We start from the raw sequence: 22,983 nt of genomic DNA, 5'->3' as shown, positions 1-22,983 counted from the left end.
TTTCTCGCCTGTGTAAGTCGTATAAACACAATCTACTCCAGCTACGTAGGGGTTATTCATCGCCATATATAATAACTCAGACCAATGCTTGCGACTGCTAGGCCGGCTTTTAGTAGGTTATGGTCATATTCCTCCTCCTTTTTAGGCGCTCGGTATGGTTCTTTTTTAGGCGCTCGGTATGCTTCTTTTTTAGGTGGTTGGTGCACTTTTTTAGGCTGTTCAACTAAGTGCCTCCTGATGGTGTCAGAGTTCACGTCGTTTACCCCAAACTTCATATCCTTAGTAGCTCGTTGAAGTTTGTTGTTGTATCCTACTACAGAGCCAGTATTTATAGATAAATTACTAGGCATTAACCAACAACCCGGGGCTACTGCATAGTCCAACCTCGCCTTAGAATTTTGTATAGCTAGTTGGTAACGCTGTACGCCCTTGCTAATGTCGCCCTCCAAGATTGAACTTTCGAATAGAATCATAGCTTCGGCTCGCGTCTCTTCTGCGGCGCCGGTATTTCCAATTATGCTAGATCGGGTATTTACTTGGGCTCCCAAAATGGAATACACGTAAGCTTCTATGCTGCGATTCAAACGGGCAAGGCCGGCTCTAGTTAGTCCTTTACCTTCTGGGGGTATAAAGTTAAAGTATTGCTTCGTTTGCTCGTCGTTGGTAATTTTGATAATCAGTGGATTGGCCCCGGCATACTTACCGCCCTCGTCTTTGAACAAAGGCCCATCCCTGACTTCCTTAGTAGTTTTGGTATTTGGTTCGAAGAAGGTGCTGCTGTCGTAGGTTTCTTTGTGATACCCAGTGTCCCACTGCAACCGCAGCGTATGCACTTCCTTATCGCTTAGCTCGTGCCCACAAATCCCCCAATAAGCCCAAACGTGTCCCAGCCCATTGTTAGCGCCCACGGTGCACCTGAAATCCTTCCCTACGACACCAAACTCCTTACAAAGTCTGTCGTAGGCTAGAACGTCGTATTTGTTATCTCTTGGATAGAACGCAGCATCTCCTGGCAGCGCAATAACACCCATCTCATGCAGTATTCTTCTAACCGTGAAGTGAAAATGAAACATAAATATCGACTCCTTCATCAGTTTGGCGCTTACCCCACAACAGCTGGTGGCGCACCAAACCGCAAAGTTTAGTTGCTGCGGCCAATAACGCATGTTAGGACCGCTTAACCATTCATGAGATTCCTTAGCGGTGGTATGAATAATGGGCACGTTTTTGAAGATATCTCGCACCTTTAACGGAAAGGAATGGTTGTTAGAGATCCGCATGTTCAACGTTAGGTTCAAACTTGGATGTTCATCAAATGAAACCGCGGGTATTGGATAAGTACTGCTGCCCAGCAATAATTCCTTTGACCAACCTTGCGTTACCGTGGGATGCTGCACAGGTACCGTAGGCGTGGAATGCTGCAGCTGATTGTCTATTTGCCCCACCAGCGTTGGCTCCAAGTCCGCATTGCTGTACATTCTGGAGCCGTTATAGTAAATCCCATCGGGTCTTCTTTCGAACTTACTGGGGTCTGCATGCGGAAACATCTTCCTAAAGGCCCTCCAGTTCCAGTAATCCCGGTTGTCATGATGTGGCTGCTCCTCAATATCATTCCCAAAAGCGTCGTACATTAGTATATATAATGGATGTTATACCATCAGCACCTCCACTTTATCCTGATTTACCTAGGGAGGGACCTAACGAACTAAACGCGGAAAACTTTAGGCTCAACAAAGCAAATTTAATCCTGGCTTACTTGGAAGGGCAGACAAAACACTACGAAAAAGTCCAAAAAAAGTACGTCAGAGCCCGGAGTACGCTACATAAGATTTCGACAACTTCAGGATCCATATCCGTTGTGTTGACGGGCTCCGGCGTTGCTACTTCGCTTACTGGACCGGGAATAATTGTTGGAGTTCCTTTGGCCGGCGTTGGGGCAGCCTGTGGTATCATTTCGGCTGTTGCTACGGGCATTATGAAACAGTTGTCAAGCAAAATATCCAAGCATGACACGACAATAGCTCTGTCAAGGGCTAAAGTAAATACGATTACCGATCTTGTCTCAAAGGCTTTGCGTGACAGAAAGATAGACGACGTAGAATTCTCGCTTATTCTGGCCGAAGAAGACACACTGAGACCATCGTAAAGAATTTGTGTTTCGAGTCATGGAGAAATGGACCGTGCCTCAACTCAAGGAAGAACTCAAATTCTATGGTCTCAGTGTGAAAGGGAAAAAAGGCCAGTTGTTGAGCCGTTTGAGAGAGTTTTTTCGTTCACAAGCATCGTCTTATGAACCGCCTAAGCATAAAGTTAAAGCCCGAGTACGCAGTGATACCGTTGCTGACGACATTGATGCAGCCAGCCTGAGTAGTAAAGCAAGTAAATTCAGCAAAGCCAGTAAAAATATGTCATTGGTAAGTTCTGTATCCTCGGCCAGAGTGAAGGAAGCCGCTAGATTAGCAGAGCTACAAGCAGAAGCTGCCGCTTTAGAAAAGAAGCAAATCCTAAATCAAAAAAGATTTGAGTTGGAGCAAGAGGAAGTCCGAATTAACTTGGAGACAGAAATTGAGAAAGTCAAAGCAAAAGATAAAGTACTTGCCGATATTGAAAGCAATAGAAATGCAGATGATGGATCACGTAAATTACCATCCCTCGATGGAAGCATAAAAGACGAGTCAGCCTTAAAACCACCGCCCTTCTTTAAAAGATGCAACGACTGGTTACGACCCCAGAATACTGATGGAGAGATGGAAGATTCATTCAAGCCACAACTCTATCACGATAGTTCGCGTCCGACCTATGACGACAGCAAAGAAACTATGAGAGATTTCATTAGTCTCCAGATGCAGCAGAATGAAATGATGAAGCTATTCCACACGCAACAACAGCGTAGTACTTTACCTAACCTTCAAGTTCCTATGTTTGGTGGTGATCCACTAGAGTATCAGACATTTATACATGCCTTTGAAAGTCTTATTGAAGCTAAAACTACTAACGGCACCGAAAGACTCCACTACTTGGAACAGCATACCACTGGTGAAGTGAGAGAACTGGTTCGCTCATGCCACTTCATGGCTCCCCATTCTGGATATTTACACGCAAAACAGCTTCTGCAGAAGAGGTATGGAGATCACTATAGAATCGCATCCGCCTACGTAGAAACGGCTTTAAATTGGCCAGAAATCAAAAACAACGATGCCGTCGCTCTTCATAGATACTCCATCTTCTTAAATAGCTGCGTCAATGCCATGCAAGGGAACAAGTATTTGGATAAGTTTGACCACCCAGACAACATAAAGCGATTAGTCTTAAAGTTGCCATACAATATGAGAGACCGTTGGCGTCGTAAGGTAGACGATATTATGGAAGTTCATCAACAATCTGTCAGATTCTGCAACTTAGTAGACTACGTTAATCAAGAAGCAAGAATTGCCACTAATCCTATTTTTGGAAAGATCGTTTTACTAGAGACCCCCAGAGACAAGTCCCGGAGTACCAGTACCGTCAAGCCTAGTGTCAGACATAATCCTCTTACCGCCAGAACATCGAGTCTCGCCGTACTAGCCAAAGTTAACAGTACACAGAAAACCCACAAGGACAGCCACGATACAGATTCGCCTCAGAAGTGCTGCGTGTATTGTAACGCCTCGAACCACGAATTGGAGAACTGTAATGCTCTTAGAAGAAAGCCGTATAAAGAACGAATAGAATTTCTCATGAAGAAACGATTGTGTTTTGGTTGCCTTGCTGATGATTACACTGTCAAAGAATGCACCAAGAAACAAGTTTGTAGGTTTCCTGACTGCACTAAAAGTCATCCAGCTGTTCTGCATACCAATTCGATCAGAAGCAATCCTCCAGGTGATATTGGTGATCCTAACAAGAACGATCATGAACAATCATCAACCCGTGAAGTTAATGGTACCAAGAAGAATCTACAAAAGGTTCCCATGATCAACGCTATTCCCGTGACGAATACATGTATTAAGATTGCTGAAAACACATGCTCAACAGGGGCCGGTCAATCTAGTACAGGTATGGCTGTATTACCAGTTAAAATCAGACCAGAAGGTACAAGTCAGTTCATCATAACATATGCCCTCTTAGACAGTGGTAGTACCTCGACATTCTGTACCGAGTCTTTGATGAAGAAGTTGAACGTTAATGGTAAAAAGACCAAGATTTCACTGACTACGTTAGGAAAGAAAGACGATCTGACAGATACTTTCCTAATCAGAGGTCTAGAGATTGCAGATATGGATGAGAATCACTTGATTAAATTGCCATCGTTGTTCACCCAGCAAGAGATCCCAGTGGACAAAGCGGATATCGCTACCCAAGAGGATGTAGATAGATGGCCACATTTAAGTAACTATGTACAGATCATGTCTCCTGATTCTAGAATCGAGGTTGGTCTTCTTGTCGCTAGTGATGTCCCGGAGGCCTTAGACCCACAAGAAGTAATCCACAGCCAGTACGGTGGTCCATATGCAACTAGAACAAAACTAGGATGGACAATCAATGGACCATTGAAGCGATGTCAAGAATCTCCTCGTATTTCTAATTTTCTGGTCAAGGCAGACGTACAGTTGAATCAGATCATGATAGACTTCTTTAACCAAGAATTCAACGATTCTATCAGTAATCACAGAACTGAGATGTCTCCGATGGAGCGCCGTTTCTTAACAAGCGTCGAGTCGTCGGTGGAATTAAAGAACGGTCACTACCACATCAATCTGCCTTTCAAGAATCCAGAACTCCACTTGCCCAACAATAAGCCTCAAGCCATTTCACGTGCCAAATGGTTAAAGAAAAAGTTCACCAAAGATCTCAAGCTGCATCAAGATTACAAGAACTTCATGTCTGATTTGCTCTCTAAAGACTTTGCTCGTAAAATCCCACTTCACATGTTGAATCAAAGTCAAGGAAAAATTTGGTACTTACCTCACCATGACGTATATCACCCACACAAGCCGGAAAAGGTACGCGTTGTCTTCAACTGTTCTGCAAAGTTCCAAGATATGTCACTCAACGACCACTTATTGCAAGGACCCGATCTTACGAACACACTTCCGGGCGTTCTTTTTAGATTCCGCCAAGAAAATATCGCGCTAATGGCAGACGTGGAAGCAATGTTACACCAGGTTAGAGTACCGGAACAAGATCGTAATCTTCTACGCTTCCTGTGGTGGCCACAAGGTAACATTGATCAAGAATTGGAAGAGTATCAAATGAATGTACACTTATTTGGTGCAGTATCGTCACCAAGTGTCGCCAACTTCGCCTTACGTAAAACTGCCCTAGACAACAAGCAAGATTACAGTCCCAGCGCAGTCAGCACAGTTCTTAACAACTTTTACGTGGATGATTGTCTCAAGTCTTTGCCAACCATTCAAGATGCAATTACACACTCCAAAGAATTAAGTGAGCTCTTGTCGAAAGGAGGTTTTCGCCTAACAAAGTGGGTTAGCAACAGTCGTGACGTTATCAGTACTATACCAGAATCTGAAAGAAACAAAAACATCAAAGAACTGGACTTAGCTAAAGACAATCTGCCCATCGAAAGAGCGCTAGGTGTGAACTGGAATATCGAACAAGACAAATTTGGCTTCAAGATCAATCTCAAGGAACGCACTCCGTCAAGAAGAGGTATACTATCCATGGTTAGCGCATTGTACGATCCATTAGGATTTGTCTCACCATTCACATTACAAGCAAAGTCCCTTTTACAAGATTTGTGCCGACTCAAGCTAGATTGGGACCAAGAGATACCAATAGAACACCATCAACAGTGGCAAAAGTGGTTAAATGACCTACCAAAGCTTGCACAATTCACAGTCGAAAGATGCTACAAGCCAACGAACTTTGGTCAAGTGACATCTACACAACTTCACCATTTCTCTGATGCGTCTCAAACTGGTTATGGCTCAGTCTCATACCTGCGTATTGTGAGTTGCAGTGGAAAAATTCATTGCTCCTTTATTATGGCTAAGTCTCGAGTAGTCCCACTCAAGCAGATAACTATACCACGCCTCGAGTTAGCAGCAGCGACCGTGTCTGTTCGTCTTGACAAGATGATCAAAGAAGAATTAGAGTATGAAATAGATGAATCTATATTTTGGACAGACAGTACTTCAGTGATAAGATACGTGGAAAACGAGACAGCAAGATTCCATACATTCGTAGCCAATAGAGTTGCTCAGATTAGAGAAGTATCAGATCCTTCACAATGGAAGTACGTAGACTCATCATCCAATCCCGCCGATCATGCGTCAAGAGGTCTGTCAGCAGATGAACTACTCAAGAGCAAACAGTGGGCAAATGGTCCAAACTTTCTTTGGAAAGACAACAATGCTTGGCCTCAAAGACCGAAAGGTATGATAAGTTCGCTGGAAGATGATGTAGAAGTTAAAAGAGAAGCGAAAATATGCACGACATCTACCAGGCCTAACGCCGCAAATGAGATATTCCAGAAATTCTCATCCTGGTATCATCTGAAGAAGATTATTGCATGGATACTAAGATATTTCCAGAATATCAAGAAAGCTCTTCAAGCAGAACACAAAGAGATTGCATGCACAAGAGAAACCTCTCTCAAGTCAAATACACCAATCTCCTTGAAGGAAATGCAAGATGCAGAAAAAGAGATTTTACGACACGTTCAGTGGCAAATTTTTCATCAAGAGATGCGCGCCCTCGAAGAAAATCTTGATGGTCTTCCAAGAAAATCCGTCGTAAGAAAATCAAGTCCCTTGTCCAAGCTGGATCCAGTGGTAAAAGACAACTTGATCTGTGTTGGAGGACGTCTTCGCAATGCGCCAATAAGTGAAAGAGCCAAACATCCAATAATACTTCCCAAGAATCATCATGTGACGAACTTGATTATCAACGATTATCATCACATCTCTGGTCATTCTGGTACACAACACGTGCTAGCACTCCTGCGCGAACGTTATTGGATCATAAATGCTAATGCAGCTATCAAGAAAGCCCTTGGAAACTGTTTCGACTGTCGACGTAGGCAATCTCCTCCACTACAGCAGAAGATGGGAGATCTGCCAGATGCAAGGTTAACACCAGACAAGCCACCATTTACTGCCGTTGGAGTTGACTATTTTGGCCCATTCTACGTGCGCCGCGGTCGAAGTCTTGTTAAGCGTTATGGCGTCTTATTCACGTGTATGACGACGAGAGCCGTTCATCTAGAAATCGCTAGCAGTTTAGATACCAACTCATTTCTGTTAGCACTAAGGCGATTTATTGCCAGACGAGGCCAAGTTGAAGAGATGTTCTCCGATAATGGTACAAATTTTACAAGTGGCGATAAAGAGTTGAGAGAATGCATTAAGCACTGGAATCAAGAACAAATCCATGAAAGTCTACTGCAAAAGAACATTCAATGGCATTACAGTCCGCCCTTTGGCTCTCATCATGGAGGCGTATGGGAACGCCAAATCAGAACGATTCGCAAGATCTTATGTGCTCTTCTCAAGGAACAAACACTCGATGATGAAAACCTGTTAACGCTCATGTGCGAAGTAGAGGCAATTATTAACAGTCGTCCAATCACAACGGTGTCTGACGACAAAAACGATTTGGAACCTCTGACACCTAATCATTTACTACTGTTAAAATCAGAACCATTGTTGCCGCTAGGATTGTTTTCTAAAGAAGATACCTATACACGACGAAGATGGAAACAAGTTCAATACCTAACGGACATCTTCTGGAGAAGATGGACTCGTGAGTATCTACCCACGCTTCAAGTCCGACACAAGTGGTGTAAGGTCAGCAGAAATCTAAAGATGAATGACATCGTACTAATTATGGACCAAAATGTTCACCGCAACAAATGGATCTTAGGAAGAGTTATTCAGATATTTGAAGATGTCAAAGGATTTGTTCGCAGAGTAAAGTTAAAAACCAAATCGACGATCCTGGAAAGTCCCATCACAAAGTTATGCTTGCTCGTAGGAGCAGATGAAAAAGAAACCGGATGAAAGACAAGGAAGAAGACAGACAAGCTTGAAGACAAGCTCGAAGACAAGCTTGAAGACAAGCTTGAAGACAAGCTTGAAGACAAGCTTGAAGACAAGCATGCAGGAAGACAAGCAGGAAGAAAAGCTGGAAGAAAAGCTGGAAGAAAACATTAAGAACTTTATTAATGTAAGTTATTATTTAATTCATTATTTAATTCAATTTATTATTTAATTCATTATAGTTATTTTGCTATATCTTAGGACATTAATATTAGGACATTAGTTGATTTTGCTTTGACATTCAGATCCAATTAGTTTTTTAAGTTGGATAAGTGTTCGTTATCATCACACTTAGGGGCCGGTGTGTTAGATCTGAAAAGCCTTTAATGAGTTTTTAGTGTAGTTCTCTTGTTCTCTTTGTCTTAGGTTAGTTGGTGCTCGCAGTTTCGTCCCTTCGTACACAAATTCTTTACGATGTTGGCACTGCTTGTCCCATACTCTTGATTTTATTTCTTACACATACGTACGTTTTACGTATGTGTAAGAAATAAAATCAAGAGTATGGGACAAGCAGTGCCAACAACGAGAAATTAAAGTCGGACATAAGGAATAAAAAAACAGTCGTAAAAGATCTTTCCGAGGAATCTCGCAAAAAGATCTACCAGGGGGCAAAAGAAGAGCTTCAAAGAAAGCTTGCTCAGTAAATATCGTGACAGGATTCTATTTACATATCGAACGCCGGCTGTCTGGTTCATATGCAAATTAAATATAATAATTTTCACATACATAAGCGTCCAGATGTGTCTGGCGTTCGCTTGTGATCGTGGACTTTGGAGCTGGGGAGGCCTAAAGTCCCGAGTTCAAGCCTCGCTGTAGACGCATTTGGACCGGTTGCTGTGAGTGAAAAAAAAGCCTCCCCCACTCACAGCAACCGTGGGGGGAGGGGTGGAAAAGATAGAAAGTGCGATTCAACCCCGCGATGGGGGGTTTCGCGATTGGAAAAGTCAGGGGGTGTCTCGGGACGCTGTCCGGAGTTCACCCTCTGGTGGGTCGTAAGAAAGATATATGTGTATGTACTAGAGGGCCTCTGGCGCGGGATGAAATAAGCCCCGTAAGCCCAAAATGCAAAAAAACCCACTGGGGATAGCTTGGTGTTCTGCGCGATGCATTCCCCAGTGGGGTTTCTGGCAAAATAAACGCCAGTTTTGCATTTTTATTTTCTCGGAATCCATCTTAACAGGGGGTGGTTGGGGTCTATTTTGTAAAATATTTCGTAAATTACGTCAGGGTAATAAGGAATATCCTTATCCAGCCGACAAAACATCCACTCGGCTTTTGTCATATCAGAAACCTCGGGAATAGACTTACCGGTAATTTCAGACAAAAGATAGGGAATAGCTTTGTAATATTTCCCTAGCTTTAATTTTTTCAATGTCTTCCGTAGACTTTGCGGGGTTGGCTCTTCTAAATGGTCTATGATTTTCTTCTTTACTTCGTCGCTTAAATATACCGGATGTAAACCTTGGATATGACTCATCCAGTCTCGGAAGTATTTTATTCTCTTGTATGGGGTCTTCTTACGACCTCCATTGGCGTAATACTGCTCTCTGGTAGCATTTGGTACGGCATTGCGAATATTTTTACCACACTCGTAACACTGTGCTGACGTGTCATCTTCTATTTGCATTTTCTTACCACAACACCAGAAACCCCGAGGCTTGGGTATGTTAACTTTGGATCTTAGGCAAATTATACAGAAGTCATTGGCGAACTTTTTACATTCATGCATATATAAGACAAATATTCCTAACATTCGCGCAACATATAACGGGACACGGGTAATTCCCGCGGGGGACGCTAGTGCATAAACACGGGTAATTCCCGGGCAATTCCGAATGGTGACCGCGAGTCCCCCTAACTGCTGCTGAGCCTTTTTTTGGTCTCACTGCGCCGAATCTTATGATTATACGAACTAAGGGAAATTAATTTTTTTTAAGGAATTAATCTTTCAGTCAAATTATAAGGCTAACGAAATGTAATTCAGTTTTTTAGGGATATAAATGGAAATTAAAATATGATTGGGTATCAAGATCACTCAGTGATCTTCCTCTGGGCTCTGATCGGATATCTCATTAGTTTTCTTTACATGAAGAATAACGAATTGTTCATGAGTTTTTGAAAATGGACTTTCTTTTCATTTATCGTTTAGAAGCAGGTGTAGCTCAGTTGGTTAGTACGCGGCCTTCAGAGACACCAGGTGATTTCGCTTCTCTCAGCCCGATCGATTTAACCAATTAAAGCAGATAGTCGTTATTGTTGGAAAATATTTCGTTTGACAAGAGATAATAGAAAATACGTGTAAATTTTCGCTGTCACAATAATGCATTGCGCGCCTCGATTTAAAATCATCTTGTAGAGGTCCACGGTTCGATTCTCAGAATCTCCATTTCTGATTCGACTTCTCTATGTTCTGTGCATCTTAAGCTTCAACTACCCTTAATAATATTAAGATGGTTTGAGGGGCTAAAGGGCGCTTTATCCTCTGGAGAATTGGGCAAGTTCCATTTCCCGCGTTATCGAAGTAAAATAACAGCTTTATTTTTTATTATGTTCCAAATGTTGAAACCATAGACCATAGACCATATGAAAGCCCAGCTGCCCTTATATACAATGTCTATTTCTATTAGTTGTCATTCTGGTCACTTTATTTTTCTAGAGAAAAAGAAAACTGAGTTGAAATCCGTTCAGTACAGTTGATTGAGATCTTTAGAAGGAAAGTGATACGTCTTCAAGAGGTACATCGTCTTTGTAGGAGGTATGTAATTTAACTCATTATTCATGAAAAGTAAAAGTTCTGTTACATTTTGGTAATGGTTTGTTTCACTCCGCTTTCAATCTCCCGACACAGAGACTTGTAATAATCTTCCTCTGTAATAAAGATTGTACTTCAATTTTATTCACAAAATTATCTCAGTTCTATCTGTTTGTTATCGCAAGGTAAAAAATATTCGGTAAGGGACTAGCCTTTGATAACTTGGGGTGGAGGGCTGCTGTTTTTGTCTAGGAAGCACCGTAAATATTTTTCAACACTTTCCCAAAACGGGGACAATGTATGAATTTAGACAATGCCTAAAAGCAGAGCTCCTAAAAGGCACAAGAACCCCGATTTAAATAAACTGAAAGAAAGAAAACTTGAATTGTTTTTGAACTATGACAATCTCGATAAACTGAAAATCTACTTAATAACGTGTAGGAAGATGCTATTTTCAGGGATATTCAGAAGAAGGAGATCATCGTTGATAAATTACTGTTAATTGGCGATAATAAAATGTCCATTTTACGATAACTTACAAAGTTCTCGCGCGCTGATTGGTTATTTTTTATCATCCATAAGAGGACAGACAGATAAAGCTGACGTCAACGAGCACGCGCTCTTTCCGTTGGTTGTTTTGATCGCTAAAAATGAGAAGTTTTTATTGTTTTTGTTATTGTAAAAAACAAATAGACATCAGTTTTTTATGTGTCTGTCCTCTTATTGACGATAAATTTCGTCATCACATTGTCAAAGTAGTATGCGGATCCACTCGGCTACGCCTCGTGAATCCACACTACTTTGACAATGTGATGACGCAATTTATCGTCAATAAGAGGACAGACACATAAAAAACCGATGTCTATTTGTTAAGTTTTGTTTCATGCCGAGAGAAGCGACTTACAAATTCTAACGAATATGAAGTGCAAAAATAGTACTTCCATTCCAGCACAATGACAATAACAATAACTAATGTTTTATTCGCACCACATTTACAAATGAAGATATCATTTAGAACTTCCTTAAATATAAGGTGTAAGCTTGATGTAATAACCACTAGACTATACAGGACAGCACTACAAGTGACAGAAAAATTGAAGACTGATCAAAATACCTCGTGCAGGCAAAAAAAGAAAAGAAAAGAAAAGAAAACTATTCAGACTCAAGAATAACCATAAACAGCGACACGGCGCAGGACTAGATAAGGATTATTTAACAAATACCACTAAAAGTAAACTATCAAAAGGGAATAATAACTTATTTGTATGAGTGATATGGCATATTTTACCTCTAAAGCGAAGTTTTCAAATATTATTTACGGCTTTGAATGCTTTACCTTGTTGTTGTGATTATATGAAGCATACGTTTGAATTTTAAAATCAAGATGATCAGAATTGTATAAGATACTCAAAAGCACAATTTTGGTAACCTAGAAGGTCACGTCAAATCAAGGACGTAAAACAAGACGAGGTGAAACACATGGCGAATCTTAGTTGATATGTTAATGGCCGGCCGTATCACCCTCAAACATGTGGGGACTCAAGGAGACGTAAGGGATATAGCATATAGTATGAGGACTATACTTATCGTAGGTGTGTTCGTTCTTTTTAAAATTTTCTTCGTCTAATTTCGATATATTTCCACTGTTAATTCAAAGCCTAGAAACGCCTTGCTCGTCGAATCAATTGTTATCTTTTTCTATCTATTCATGGATATGCATATTTGGATTTTTCCTATGGTAAGAATTACGAAAATCCCGAACTTGGTCCTAAAGAAATGTCCAGACTTTCTATTTTCATCAGAATGGATGCAGGAAATCTTTCAGTAATAAGCGAACGGCTGTTGTTTTCGTTCGGCGAAAAAATCGAGGAAAATCGTCGTCGAGAGAAAATCTTTCACAAAAAAAAAAGCTAAAGCTAAGACAGATGTATATATAATGAGTACGGCGAGAAAAGCATGCGAGTGAAACATCCTCCTTTATTCCAATCTAAATTTTGGAGATTTCCGAATTTTCTTTGGACAAATTAACACAAGATGGTTAAGGAAACTGAGGTGAGCAAAATATAAGCTTACTTTTATTTCTTTTACACAGATGTTTGGTTACCCATATCAAGAGTTTTATGTTTTTATATGAACCGTAATTTTACCGTAAAGAAATAAAATTAAAATAAACTGCTTACCAGAAAGAAAATTAGCTGGAGATTATTACTGCCAAACTGGTCTAATTTGCGAGACCCCCTAAACACTTAACAAAACTAAATGTGTCAGTGAAAAAAAAAATCCTAATTCATTCATTGAAATATTTTTATTTCTCTTATAATTAGCCTTAACTACTCTTCGAGAAGCTTAAAAAACTAAGCTTACTAGATTTTGAGTTTCGATTTTACCAGTTTTCATCTGTTTTCATTAGTGAAAAAACAATATGGAAATGACGAACGACAAAAGCATTCGAAAAATAAAGTTTGCATATTTAAGACTGAGACAGATGAGAGACAAAATAGATAAAAAATTTCTAGGTCAGGTGGCTTTTATAAATTCCTTTTTATATTCATTCAACAACGAAATAAATGATGATCTATGGAAGTATTACAGTTTCTGGGAATGAGTCTATGATTTGTCGATCGGAGGCAAACGAAAATGTTTTTTCTAGAAGGTAAAAATATACGATTGTTTGCTAAAAAATACCAAAATTCATTAAGATTGAATTTTCTTGAACCATCTTTGACATCATAAAAATGTTTTTTTGTGTTGTTCTTGGCCTAAAATTTGTCCCAAAGCGATGTTTTATTTGCATTCGCAAATAATGCTTTGAAATAAAGCGTCCAGACGTGACGTCATAAACCCATTAAAAATCAACTCGATGGGTTAGCAATTTTTCTTTAGCTCCGCGAGTGGAGCTCCGCTATAATAAAAAGTTCTTTGGCCACTAGCCGTCTTGAAACAGGAATGTTTAAGAGGGAGTCTCTGCAAGAGCGTACCACTGGGTGTCGGCTCCATAATAGATTTCTTTTCTTTTCTACTTTCAAAACAAACATCTATCCTTACTACACAAGTGGAGTTAGAATCGTCTTAAATTCTTTTTTTTTTTTTTTTTTCTTAGCTGCAAAACGAATTTTTTGTCCATCCACCCCAAAATCACTGTCAAAAGACGCCGATTTTCAAAGTCTCCAATGCCTATTTTCAAGTCCGTTTTGGGGGTTTTTCTGCATAAAAGCTTGATTCTTTTCATGGGAATCCGCGGTGAAAGTCAGCGATTTGGTATATTTTAGGATGTTAAAATTGAAATTTAAAATTTTGGCATTTCTGTTAACGGAGGACGGGTATTCATCGTGTTACGCGCTTCGAGTTACGCGCTTTTCAAGTGACGCTCCCGACCACATCACCCAAATTTGATTGCAAAAAGGCTACCAAACGGCTACCGGGGATCCGGATAGCTAATGGAGCCATATTTGATTCTTTCTAAGGAGATTTCAAGGAAAATGTTCTCACAAGAAGTGAAGCACCAGAGAATTTAACGACTTTAGTGGATGAAATAGGCGAAATCAAAATTACTGAAATGGCTCCAGTCAAAAACATCTTGAACAGTTTTTACCATGCGATCAATTGCGATCAATCAGGCTTTGATCATGACCATTCAAACATAACCTTTCGGTCCTTCGCAAACCTACAGTTTTGTATTAGTGGTGTGATAACAAGACGTTTTATAAGCAATTCAAATTTATTACGCGTTTAATGTCACAAGGCTCACAAGGCTCACCCAATGTAACAAGTTTCCGGTTACCATATAGCATTTATTCTTAATGACTATTCGTAAGTCACGTGATATTTGACGTCACGTTATGACACGTGGTCTGATGATTGACAACACAAGTCTCACCAATGCTACCAAGTTTCGTTAATACAGCATGCTTCGTCCAGCAGATGTAGGTGGCACGTGCTATATAACCGGCTTACTTGAATAGCTTTGCTAAAACTGTACCATTTTTCTGACTTCTATCGATGTCAAATTCGTGGGGCGTCATAATGTCCTCTGCATTTATGACTTCATTACAATTGAATAATTAAGAAGTGACAGTTTCTAGAATTTTTTATTCTATTACTTGATGCATAAATTCCTTTGAAATTGTTTCCCATTTCTGTTAATTACAAAAAACATTCACAGACAGATCTTAGATCTGTCTTAGAACTGTCTATGGTAGAATTCATCAATTGTTCCCATTAATCGAGAAATACATATGATATTCAATACATATCATCGCCAGAAATTTCGGACATCACCCGCGCGGAACGCCTGGCACATCTCAATATTTATGTGTTACCGACCGTAAGATTTTACAAAAGAATGTATGTTTATCGAAATGTTTTTGTTAATTTTATTGATGAAAGGGACATTTTCAAAGATGTATAGGCGGGAATCGATGAAGTGAAGCTTCAGCAACTTGAGAATGTTGATCATTTTGATCATTGGTAAAATTTCATGTATACTTTTTTGAAAACAATATCGTGCTTTGAGTCGCTCTGAATTACAAGAGACTGTGGGCGGCCATTCATCACAGCCGCTAAGTGTAGTCATAAATTATAGTTTTGAGCAGAAACAAAGCAAAAAGTTACAAATGTATACCCTGGAACTCTTTCCTGAAATGATCATAACACTCACTATTCCTTCCTATTCCGTGTTGAAAGTACTTTGATGTATACTTTTTGCTTTTGAAAAACGCCAATAAATCCATCCACTGAAATCCTTCATAACTACAGGCTAAATCTTCTGAATTCGGCTGAGTTCAAAAGACTGTAACTTTTGAAAGAATGCTTCAAATCGCTCGAAAAACCCATCGTTTGAAAGCTTGTTCCTCCAATATTACATTCAGCTAAATATTTCAGCGGTAAATGTCTTAAAACAGTAATTTGTTCCATAGTAAAAAGGGCCCTAGAAGACCCCTTCCCTGTGAGACCACGACTCACTGTTCAGCGGTTTCAGATTTCGCGCGAGTTTCAAAAAATTCAGTGCAAAAATCATCAAACTAGAGATAAAATCCTTTAGATTTTCCTATACGACTACACTTGCCGGTTCCAGACACCATTTTGTGGGCAAATCGTATGTTTTAGGGCAAATCTGCTGCCTAAGATTGCAGGCTCAATAGAAACCGCTGCTCAATAGAAACCGATTGCAGGCTCAAATGTCCGAAATTTCTGGCAATGTTCAATTACCACTTAATAACATCCATTTTAAAAACTTATCCAATAATTATCATTTGTTCGTCATTTAACTCATACGGTGCTGTTTGTGCCCGCTAGACGTACCAGAATGCATCTTTTCAACTCCGGGAAAGAATCTACAACGAGTTTACCAATCTATCTAAGCATCGGTGAATTTTTAATTTCTTATCACTTGCAAGATAAAACATTACAAAACCAAAAAAACAGACAATGTTTTACCTTGTCATGACTGAATGTCAGTAAAAATCAAAAATTTAAAAAATTCGCGGACACGGCCAAAAAATCGATTCGGCTTACATTTTGCCTATTGATAGCACTGGATGAGTAGGTAAAGGAAATGGGAGGGATTTGATCAAATATCTATTATTTTGAAAAATTACGAGCAAAAACGATTTTAGCCTGACTTTCGCTCAATCCGACCCACGCGACCTCGGTATTTAGGCGTTATATAAGTGTTCTGTACAAACGCTAGAACAAAAGCAAATTTATTTATTGATCGTATCTATGTTAATTGGACCTAGTCGCTGACGAGGCTGAGGTTGAGCCGCGGGATCTGTTAATAGTCCAGTCATCCTATGAAATTTTGGGGGGTGGGGTTGGAACAAATTGCAACAGAATTTTTTTCAATGCTGTTTGACCTGTTAGGGTAAGTTAATCAACATACTAAAAGTCCCAAAAAATCCCTTCGGTGGAACATCCCTAAAAACGGCTTTTAATATTGTCAAGAATTACACAGGAAGCCCAATACGGAGAAAATATCAATTTTCCAAACAAATATATGTAAACTTGCTTATTTCCCTGATTTTACATTGTGCTGAGGCATTCATATCAAAATTAAGTATAATCTTGTCAATATTTTAATTTAAAAGATAATAGCTAGATATATTTTTCAATAAATGCAAATGTGAATACCACAGGAAGCCCATACTTTGTAAATTTATTATAAAAGAATTAAATGGGACCTAAAACTAAGTAATTTGATAGTAATGACTCTCTTCTATACTTATCTATCTCTTATAAGTACTTTTTGTCGTTTACTGAGAAGCCAGGATTTAAGAAATTTGAAAAGAAACACCTGAATTTGCCTTTCCAGACCTCTCTTTGGAAAAGGTAAGTGATGCTTTAGAAATTCAATGAAAGGCTAGCACTTGCCATGCTATGGATGCCAAATATGGATGTGATCGATATTCTCAGAAAATTCCAAAAGGCTGAAAGAACAGGCAATGCTGCTGAAATGCTGCCCTATTTTGCTGCCTCGGGACACTATATGTATGCCAAGTCTGCTTTCATCTACTTGAAAATGATGGCTGACCTTGAAGATAAGAACCTTGAAGTGTATAAGAGTTTCCAGGAGGGTCTACATGTCGTGTGCAGAAGTGATCCATATTGGGCGGGACTGTCCACTGACCTTACCAAGCAAGCACCTAAGCAAGTACTTATGAGAAGTAGCCCGGTTAACTCAGTTGGTAAGAGTGTCGGTCTGTTGTAGGGGAGGTGGTGGTTCAAGCCTCGGCCGGACCATCACTCAGGGTCTTAAAATAACTGAGGAGAAGGTGCTGCCTTTGTAATTATATCTTTAGACCTTCAAGTCTTCTCAGACAAGGACTTAAAACTGTAGGCCCTGTCTCCCAACCCTTCCTAACCTACAGTAAATGGGGGACATAAAAGAACCACTGAGGACGTAAAAAGAAACCCTGGTAGTGACCACCCTCAGTGCCTCCACTTTATACTAACCATCTCTCATGTTTGTAAATTGCACAAAAAAGCAATCTGTCATTCCCGAGTCAATGTAAAGCGCATGAGAGCATCTCCCTATGATTCATGTGCTATATAAGAATCAAATTATTAAAACTATTAAATTATTAAGTATAAAAACAAGTGGCGGTCTTACCAGGGGGCGTGGAATGACAAAGGTGCAGCGATTGATATGGGTGATGTCCATGCCTATGTGTGCAGCAGTCAACAACGCTATGCAGAGTCTAACAGGTGTCGACTATTACACTAGTGAGCAACATATAGACACATCAATAGCTAGACAACAGCGCGACTTTAAAGATACAATGGAATTAGTTGCCTATCTTCACTCAAGAAATCCGTTCAGTGCAGATCCTTCGCTACGAAGTATTTCGACAGGCGTAGTTGCAAAAGAAACGGTTAACGCAGATAAAGCCAAACAAGTAGGAGAAAGTATACTTATTTCAATGAAGGTTAAGCTTGTACATTATAAACACACTTTCAAAAAGAAAGAACAAGCTGTAACGTTTGTCGCCAAGAAGCTCCTGTTCCACAGGGTTCGTTCTCGTTTCCACTGGCGGAAGGTATGAGAATCCAAAAGAACTGTTCCAGTTTGAAATGTGTAGTTACCCTCCAGCACTTTTTGATGCTTCTCTCCTACCACGACAGGCAAACAAACCTGCCTTAGCCGAGGCCATCTGGGAGGAAGTGAAAGATAATTTACCGTCTGAGCTTCCAAAGCAAGAATATGCCTTTGTGCTGGATAGCGGTGCCCTACTTCACTGAGTTTCATGGCCTCGTGGTCTGACGTACAATGAATTATGTAACTTATACATCATCCAGTATATAAGTTTCAGGTATCCCGGCAATGTCACGACTGTTTTCGACGATTATGAAGACGGCCCTAGTATAAAGGACTGTACCCACATGAGACGTACAGAACAATATGAGGAGACAGTGAGTTTTCAACCAGACATAGAGATGAAAGGCAAAAAGGAGCATTATTTGTCAAATGCCTCCAACAAACAATGGTTTATCAACCTGCTAAGGGCAACACTTTAATCAGCTGCATATACCACAGTTCATGATCCTGGTGACGCTGATCTTCATATTGTGCTCACTGCCATTGATATGAGTCAATTGTTTCCAACTATTCTAGTCGGAGACGACAAAGACTTGCTGATTCTTTTGTTGTACCATGTAAACAGTACAAGCGCACATACATTTTTTTCAAGCCAGAGCCAAAACTAAGATCTACGAAAAGAAGAATATGGGACATCAAGAAAACAAAGTTGATTTCGAGGCCCAACGTGTGTGACAACATACTCTTTTTACGCGCAATACTTGGGTGCGATACCACTTCTCGATCGACTTCGCGGAATTGGCAAAGGGCTGGCATTAAAGAAGTGTAAAATAGATGAGTTTCCGTCAGCAAGCAAACGTTTTCGGGTGTCAGGCAACCACAAAGACTGATCTGATTGCTCAGTGGAGAAAAAGCGATTTTATCTATGTACAACAAGAGAAACGATAAAAAGTTTGATGAGCTTCGATATACATTTCTTTGTCAAAAGGTTTCTACTGGATCTTCATTTGTTCAGCCAGAAAACTTACCACCAACATCTGGAGCAGCTGCATACCACAGCACGAGAGTGTTCTACCAAGTCCAACAATGGAAAATGAACAAAACATTAACACCTTCATATTGGAGATGGCAGATTGTGGATGGCAAACTGCTTCCTATCAAAACAGATTGTACAGCAGCTCATAAGGCACTTCTTGAGATAATCAGATGCAATTGCAAGTCAAACTGCAACCATAATCGATGCACTTGTAAAAAGTATAACTTGGATTGTTCTAGTCCTGCATGCGGTACCTGTCAGGGTTACAGCAGTTGGATTTATAGGTGGTGAATGCATTCAGTACTGTTTGCAAAGATGTTTTGATAATGATAGGGGTTTTTCAAATGATATATTGTTAAATTTCTATGTTTTGTAACAAAATAATAAATTTGCAAAGTACGGGCTTCCTGTGGTATTTACATTTGCATTTATTAAAAAATCTGTCCAGTTATTATCTTTTTTGTTTGAATATTGACAAGATTATACTTAATTTTGATATAAGTGCCTCAGCACAATGTAAAATCAGGGAAATAAGCAAGTTTACATATATTTGTTTGGGAAATTGATATTTTCCCAGTATTGGGCTTCCTGTGTAATTCTTGACAATATTAAAAGCCGTTTTTAGGGATGTTCCACCGAAGGGATTTTTTGGGACTTTTAGTATGTTGATTAACTTACCCTAACGGGTCAAACAGCATTGAAAAAAATTCTGTTGCAATTTGTTCCAACCTAAACCACAGGATTACTGGACTATAAATGGTCTATTGTTGTGACGTGGGAGTTTTTCCTTTACACTGGGATGGGGTGGACTAGCTCGTCCCACGTCGACACATGTAGCCTTTCACTGATTTTCTTTTCAGGTCTTTTATTCGCTTCGGTTGTCCTCTTTTTACACGGTTGTTAATATATATTGTGCTGTTATTTCTACTTCGCTCTATTCGTCTCGTAACTACTTCTACTCTTCTTCTTCTCGTCTGTCTTCTACTTCACATTATATCTCTTAGTGTGTGCTACAAGCACTTAAGTATTATTTGTGGTCTATTGAAATTGACGTCAAACCGATAATGACCTGACGCTAACTGTGATTGGTCAATGCGACTCGGAGGAGTTAATGAGCTAGTTTCCAATTCCCGAGGAGGAATTTGAACTAACCCAAATTTCTATGATTTACTCAACTCTAAACCGCATAGATCATACAGGAGTCGCTATACACTTAACTTAACTAATTAGTATTTCATTAGTGCCATGCGGTCCACATATGCTTAACTAATTACCACTTGAAAGTGATTTAAGTTTGAAACAAAAATGAAGGAGATTATTGAGACGAAAGTAGGACGTCAACAAATTGTTGATACACCCTATTATGCAGTATTATCAGAGAACAAAAGCTTTAGAGATGTCAAAAGTGAATAGAATATTTGCTCAGATGGCCAACAACTGCACGTGCTGAGCTGTCGACCTTAATCTCAAGCAAACCATTAGGACTGACATTTTGGTTCCGAGAACACGTTTCTTGCTTACCGATCAAATGATCTGTTCTCCTTTGTGACATGTGGAACCAAAATGTCGAGCCTATTCATGTAATCCTAGAAACAACATTCAGAGCAAATAGACCTACTTTTCTTAATTGATTAATCGATTCCTACTTACATTTCGTGCTTGATAATCTGTTTTTTACGATGATCTACAATAATCAAACTTGGCCAACAATGCCTATGACATTGTTCATGATAGGGGTATCTCCTAATATGTTTGTACATGTCATGATCATAACAATATCACTTAATAAATTTGTGATTGTTGAGACTTTAAAAGTTTTAAATTATTTGATGGTAATTTTATTTATTTAGTTAGTTTTCAATAGGCGTTTTGCAACAACAGGTCACGTGACCCTACCTTCCGAAAAAAGAGACGTTGACTCAAAACAAACATCAGCAATGGACAAAACACCTCAATACTAGCAAGTAGCAAAGTTTCATCTTATAACATGTAACATAGGAGAAATGGCAATATAGTCGTTTTAATAAAATCGAGGTGCTCTTTTCATTTCTGATGTTGATTTTAACTTTTGATTTTAGAATTTTTTAAAGTAGCTTAAAGAATTTCCTTTCCAGGATATCTGGTGAAAATATTGAGAGTTTTGATGAAATACCACATACATTATTCTTTGCTCGAATGATAGGTGGTTTATAGGTGAATTTATCACCCTATGCATGTCGTCATTTTAAAAGGCCTCCGTTCTTTTCAAAAATAATTCATATCCGTTGAAATTACTAAATCTTGATTGTACTATAGGTCCAATTAACATAGATACGATCAATAAATAAATTTGCTTTTGTTCTAGCGTTTGTACAGAACACTTATATAACGCCTAAATACCGAGGTCGCGTGGGTCGGATTGAGCGAAAGTCAGGCTAAAATCGTTTTTGCTCGTAATTTTTCAAAATAATAGATATTTGATCAAATCCCTCCCATTTCCTTTACCTACTCATCCAGTGCTATCAATAGGCAAAATGTAAGCCGAATCGATTTTTTGGCCGTGTCCGCGAATTTTCAAATTTTGTTTGATTTTTATTGACATTCACTCTTAATCTTTTTAGTAGCTGCTAAGAAGTGTGGCGTAAACAATGTTATTTTCAGAAAGATAAATAATTTTAGTTGGAATGTATGAATATTTCTAGTCCGGTTCGCTATTAATTTTATTTGGTATTCAGGGTGGTTTCCAAATAAGGAGAAGAACGCCATTCAACTGAGTACATGAAACAAACGCGGTCGCCCCACCCTCCAAGTGATCAATTGCACAGCCTACTCTGTTCGTGATATCCATTTTTTGACACAGTTGCGAATAAAGTTGTTTAATGGTTCTCTCCTGCGGCTTTGAGGGTTTTTCTCCAGGTTTTCCCCCTTTAGTTTTGCATAATTCACTTGTATATTCTGAATCGATCTGGCATCAGTTAAAAGTTTTTGGCTCGGGAGACCGAGCATTTACTCCCTGTTCTATAATAACAGAGTTAATATAGGGGACTGGAGTTCCTTTCTATTAACTCTGTCTGTAACGAGAAATAAACACGAGAAATAGTCTTCGTCGATCATAATGACAAAAGACAGCAGTCCTCTTTCCATTCCGTCCTTTCCCCCCTACTCCCCCTCCCCCGTCCCTACAGCCTTACAGCCAATTAAGAACATGGCAAACCCATGCATGAACACAAAACATTATTCTTACTTTCCTAAGTATTTTTGCCAATTTGATATTATGCATTGATACCCTAGTAACAGATTGATAAATGGTTCAAAGTACCACTATGACACTTTGATGTGTGAACATGATGTCAATAATAGACGCCCGTAGAGTTTATTCACTAGTCTTTTCACGCATGCTGGCTGCGTACTAATGAGTTGTAACATCATGTTATTCCGATAGATGTTGACAAGTACATTTTATAAACACAGTTCTTCCAGCTGAAGTTGTTTGGTAGTCGAGCGGTGTGCAGAAAGAGGAACGACCTGCCAGCTCAAAACGAAGATTTTGTGTAGCATCTTAATTCGTATAAGGTTCGTAGTTTAGTTTGTATCTTGCTTAGAGCAAGAGATTGTCATATATCTCAGTTACTCGTAGTCAATT

At 39.5% G+C, this 22,983-nt stretch overlaps 1 protein-coding gene, 1 long non-coding RNA gene and 1 pseudogene across 2 annotated transcripts; all 3 read left to right on the top strand.

Moving 5' to 3' along the window:
* The first annotated feature begins 5,984 nt into the window (after positions 1-5,984).
* On the top strand, positions 5,985-8,000 carry LOC148904605 (uncharacterized). The gene has a single exon (XM_089025025.1). It carries the CDS (start codon positions 5,985-5,987, stop codon positions 7,998-8,000), a length of 2,016 nt encoding a protein of 671 aa, XP_088881151.1.
* Positions 8,001-10,410: 2,410 nt separating this feature from the next.
* On the top strand, positions 10,411-22,908 carry LOC148904603 (uncharacterized). The gene is made up of 3 exons (XR_016118804.1): positions 10,411-10,560; positions 10,696-10,794; positions 22,783-22,908. It is a non-coding gene; the product is annotated as an uncharacterized LOC148904603 (long non-coding RNA).
* Positions 17,312-19,652, top strand: LOC148904604 (uncharacterized; annotated as a pseudogene).
* Positions 22,909-22,983: the final 75 nt, after the last annotated feature.

Source organism: Actinia tenebrosa, unplaced genomic scaffold (assembly GCF_029948245.1).
Source record: "Actinia tenebrosa isolate PJP-AT-01 unplaced genomic scaffold, QUT_ActTen_1.0 PGA_scaffold9__36_contigs__length_13948895, whole genome shotgun sequence".
NCBI classification, from domain to species: Eukaryota; Metazoa; Cnidaria; class Anthozoa; order Actiniaria; family Actiniidae; genus Actinia; species Actinia tenebrosa.
The sequence above is the reverse complement of the archived record's forward strand: the minus strand, read 5'-3'. Positions and strand labels throughout refer to the sequence as shown.

What these genes read in the sequence shown, in the direction of transcription:
- LOC148904605 (XM_089025025.1), top strand. Translation starts at nt 5,985, where the DNA reads ATGGCTAAGTCTCGAGTAGTCCCACTCAAGCAGATAACTATACCACGC.